Source organism: Penaeus chinensis, chromosome 9 (assembly GCF_019202785.1).
Source record: "Penaeus chinensis breed Huanghai No. 1 chromosome 9, ASM1920278v2, whole genome shotgun sequence".
Lineage (NCBI taxonomy): Eukaryota > Metazoa > Arthropoda > Malacostraca > Decapoda > Penaeidae > Penaeus > Penaeus chinensis.
In genome coordinates this window covers 38,065,126-38,070,125 of record NC_061827.1, presented here as the reverse complement: position 1 = coordinate 38,070,125, position 5,000 = coordinate 38,065,126, and the positions used below count along the sequence as shown (strand labels likewise).

General features: G+C 53.3%; 1 protein-coding gene across 1 annotated transcript in view; it reads left to right on the top strand.

Annotated features, from left to right (window-relative positions):
* LOC125029080 (juvenile hormone esterase-like) overlaps positions 1-5,000 on the top strand; it is a 24,564-nt gene that overhangs the window by 14,868 nt on the left and 4,696 nt on the right. The window contains exons 8-10 of the mRNA XM_047618843.1: positions 439-629; positions 3,645-3,825; positions 4,509-4,601. Coding sequence (XP_047474799.1) covers positions 439-629; positions 3,645-3,825; positions 4,509-4,601 — 465 coding nt within the window. The remainder of the gene's footprint in view (positions 1-438; positions 630-3,644; positions 3,826-4,508; positions 4,602-5,000) is intronic.

The following is a 5,000-nucleotide window of genomic DNA, read 5'->3' as shown; positions in this document are numbered from 1 at the left end:
TCCCTTCTTCTTCTCCTTCTTCTTCATCTCATTTTCTTTACCTCCATCTTCAAACTTCTCTCCCTTTCCCTCTTTCCATTCTTCTTCTCCTTCTTCTTCATCTCCTTCTTCTTCACCTCCATCTTCTCTCACTTTCCCTTTTTCCCTTCTTCTTCTCCTTCATCTCCTTCTTCTTCTTCTCCTCCATCTTCTACCTTCTCTCACTTTCCCTTTTTTCCCTTCTTCTCCTTCTTCTTCCCCTCCTCCTTCTTTACCTCCATCTTCTCTCACTTTCCCCTTTTCCATTCTTCTTCTCCTTCTTCATCTCCTTCTTCTTCTTCACCTCCATCTTCTAACTTCTCTCACTTTCCCCTTTCCCTTCTTCTTCTCCTTCTTCTTCACCTCCCTCTTCTTCTTGACCTCCATCTTCTCTCACCTTCTCCCTTTCCCTTCGCGCAGGCCTCTTCCACCGGGTCATCGGAGAGAGCGGGTCGGCCCTCGAGCACTGGTCCCACGATCCGGACCCGATCACGTCCGCTGAGCTCATCGGGGCAGCGAACGGGTGCTCGCCAGACGACCACGCTGCCCTGTACGACTGCATGATGAAGCTATCGGCCGACGACCTGGCAATGACTATGGATCAGTTCGTGGTAGGTGAATAGGTGGAGGGAAGGAGGGAGGGAGGGATAGGAGGGGGAGGTGAGGAGGTGAGGAGGGAGGGAGGGAGGGAGGGATAGGAGGGGGAGGTGAGGAGGTGAGAGAGTAAGGAGAAGAGCGAGGAGGGAGGGAGGGATAGGAGGGGGAGGTGAGGAGGTGAGGAGGGAGGAGGAAGGAGGAGAGGGAAGGAGGAGGAAAGAGGGAAGGAAAGAGGTAGGTGGATAGGTAGAGGGAAGGAGGGAAGAGGGAGGGAGGAAGGGGAAAGAAGAGGAGGAGGGAGAGAGGAAGGGGAAAGAGGAGGAGGAGGGAGGGAGGAAGGGGAAAGAGGAAGTGGAGGGAGGGAGGAAGGGGAATGAGGAGGAGGAGGGACAGAGGGAGCGATAGGAGGGGGAGGGGGAAGGAGAAGGAAAGAGGGTAGGAAAGAGGAAGGAGGGAGGAGGAAGTGGAAGGAGGAGGTGGGAAGGGGAGAGAGAGAGGAAGGAGGGATGAGGAACGAGAAGGACGGACAACTTGAGGGAGAGGGAAGGAGGAGGAAGAGGAGGGGAAAGGGAGGAGGAGGAAGGGCTGGAGGGAGGAGGGGGAAGAATGGGAGGAAGGAGAGAGAGGAGGAGAGGGAGGGGAAGGAGGAGGAAGAGGAGGGGAAAGGGAGGAGGAGGAAGGGCTGGAGGGAGGAGGGGGAAGAATGGGAGGAAGGAGAGAGAGGAGGAGAGGGAGGGGAAGGAGGCAATGGGAAAGGTAGGGAAGAAAGGGAAAAGCGAGGGAGAGAGTAAAAGAAGGAAGGAATAGGGAAGGGCAGGAGAGAAAAGAGGTGAGAGAAAGAGGAGAGGGGAAGGAAGGGAAAGAGAAGATGAGAGAGAAAAGAGAATGAGAGGAAAGGGGGGAGGAGAAGGAGAGTAAAGAGTAGGAGAACGTGAGAAGGTTGGATTAGTGGACGTTATATTAATGTAGAAATTGATGAATAAATGAATGACTATATTGTTAGATTATGAATAAACAAATTATAGTACTGTATTAAAAGCACAAATAATCATGCAATCATATGAACATAAAATAAACAAAATGATACATCGATGCAAACAATGTGATATACGATTTATACTAATATACGATCTGTCTCCCCCCCCTCCTTTCTTTCTCTCCCCCCCACTAACCACGCCCCCACCACCCTCTCCCGCCCACCACTCACGACTCTCCACCCACGCCCCCCTCTCTCCCACACACCCCGCCACCCACGCCTCTCCCCCCTCCACCCACACCTTCTTTCCCATCCACCCACGCCCCTCTTCTCCCCTCCACCCACGGCCCTCTCTCTCCCCTCTCCACCCTCCACCCACGCCCTTCTCTCTCTCCCCTCCACCCACGCCCCTCTCTCTCTCCCCTCCACACACGCCCCTCTCTCTCTCCCCTCCACCCACGCCCCTCTCTTTCTCCCCTCCACCCACGCCCCTCTCTCTCTCCCCTCCACCCACGCCCTTCTCTCTCTCCCCTCCACCCACGGCCCTCTCTCTCCCCTCTCCACCCACTGCCCTCTCTCTCCCCTCTCCACCCTCCACCCACTGCCCTCTCTCTCCCCTCTCCACCCTCCACCCACGCCCCTCTCTCTCTCCCCTCCACCCACGCCCTTCTCTCTCTCCCCTCCACCCACGGCCCTCTCTCTCCCCTCCACCCACGCCCTTCTCTCTCTCCCCTCCACCCACGCCCTTCTCTCTCTCCCCTCCACCCACGCCCATCTCTCTCTCCCCTCCACCCACGCCCTTCTCTCTCTCCCCTCCACCCACGGCCCTCTCTCTCCCCTCCACCCACGCCCTTCTCTCTCTCCCCTCCACCCACGCCCCTCTCTCTCTCCCCTCAACCCACGCCCTTCTCTCTCTCCCCTCCACCCACGCCCTTCTCTCTCTCCCCTCCACCCACGCCCCTCTCTCTCTCCCCTCAACCCACGCCCTTCTCTCTCTCCCCTCCACCCACGCCCTTCTCTCTCTCCCCTCCACCCACGCCCCTCTCTCTCTCCCCTCCACCCACGCCCTTCTCTCTCTCCCCTCCACCCACGCCCTTCTCTCTCTCCCCTCCACCCACGCCCCTCTCTCTCTCCCCTCAACCCACGCCCTTCTCTCTCTCCCCTCCACCCACGCCCTTCTCTCTCTCCCCTCCACCCACGCCCATCTCTCTCTCCCCTCCACCCACGCCCTTCTCTCTCTCCCCTCCACCCACGCCCTTCTCTCTCTCCCCTCCACCCACGCCCTTCTCTCTCTCCCCTCCACCCACGCCCATCTCTCTCTCCCCTCCACCCACGCCCTTCTCTCTCTCCCCTCCACCCACGCCCTTCTCTCTCTCCCCTCCACCCACGCCCCTCTCTCTCTCCCCTCAACCCACGCCCTTCTCTCTCTCCCCTCCACCCACGCCCATCTCTCTCTCCCCTCCACCCACGCCCTTCTCTCTCTCCCCTCCACCCACGCCCTTCTCTCTCTCCCCTCCACCCACGCCCTTCTCTCTCTCCCCTCCACCCACGCCCTTCTCTCTCTCCCCTCCACCCACGCCCTTCTCTCTCTCCCCTCCACCCACGCACTTCTCTCTCTCCCCTCCACCCACGCCCCTCTCTCTCTCCCCTCAACCCACGCCCTTCTCTCTCTCCCCTCCACCCACGCCCATCTCTCTCTCCCCTCCACCCACGCCCTTCTCTCTCTCCCCTCCACCCACGCCCTTCTCTCTCTCCCCTCCACCCACGCCCTTCTCTCTCTCCCCTCCACCCACGCCCTTCTCTCTCTCCCCTCCACCCACGCCCTTCTCTCTCTCCCCTCCACCCACGCCCTTCTCTCTCTCCCCTCCACCCACGCCCCTCTCTCTCTCCCCTCAACCCACGCCCTTCTCTCTCTCCCCTCCACCCACGCCCTTCTCTCTCTCCCCTCCACCCACGCCCATCTCTCTCTCCCCTCCACCCACGCCCTTCTCTCTCTCCCCTCCACCCACGCCCTTCTCTCTCTCCCCCCTGTTCTGCCCTCCACCTCTAACAGTCCGAAGATCGTCAGCGGGGCGAGATGGGCTTCCGCGGGGCCGCCCCCGTCACGCAGGTTGCGGGACTTGCTGGGTCGCTGGTGACGAAGCTTCCTGAGGAGTATTTCGCCGACGGGGATGTGGCCGACGTCCCTCTCATGATCGGCGCCAATAAGCACGAGGGGTCTTTCGTGCTAGGGAGTGAGTTGAGGATAGGATTAAGCTCAAGGATTGCTCTATTTGTTTATCGTTATATCTTTCAAAGGAATTTAGATTTTATTTCTTATTCGGGGGGGGGGGGGATTTTCCTTTAGATGGGATTCATTAGCTCGAGGTTGAGGGGATTAACTGAGTGGTTTATTGGTGTGGTAGGATGCTGTGCGATTCAGAGATTAACGTAAGGAATTGAAGGATTATTTGGTCTTGTAAGATGCTGCGTGACTCAAGATTTAATTCATAAGAAGAGAGATATTCAGTAAGGATGCCTCGTCATATTGCAGAATCAGGGATGTCATCATCAGCATCCGGTGTTTTATAAAAATTGTATATCCAATTATCAGCAACAGTTAGTCTTATGAAACTATAAAAACACTACCTACCAGTATTAGAGTCTGCATTTTAATTTTTTTTACATATACCTTATAAATCTTACAAAACTTCTAACATGTCCCTAATAACGAATAAACGGTTTGTTCCTAATTGAAAGTTAATTGAAAATTTAGCCTAATGAATAATATATTTTTTGACCAAACAAAACCCATGACGTGTCCAAAAATAAAAATCCAAACTCCGTTACCTTTAAATTCAAACTTATAACTTGTGCCTCATAAAACTGAACCTAAAACACGTACTTAATAATGCTTCAATGGCTTTTTCTCTTCCAGTTATGTACACCGCTTTCCTCGTGCCTAATGAGCATATGGAGGATGATGTCTATAAACGAGAACAGATGCTGGCCGACCTTCTCAACGCCTTCGGTATAGCCTCTTTGTAGTTATTTTTGATGCCATCATTATTATTTTTTTTCTTTTGTATATGTGTCAGTTTGTCAGTTTCCTCATCTATCTATCTATCTATCTATCTATTTATCTATCTAATATATATATATAATATAATATATATATATAATATATATATATATATATATATATATATATATATATAAATATAAATATATATATATATATATATATATATATATATATATATATATATATATATATATATATATATATTTTTAAGCTTCTTCTCATCTCCATTCTTTTATTAACCTTCTCCTCTCTTTCACTTTCTTTATCAGTCTCCTCCTCTCCTCCCTTCCTTTATCAGCCTCCCCCTCTCCTCCCTTCCTTTATCAGCCTCCCCCTCTCCTCCCT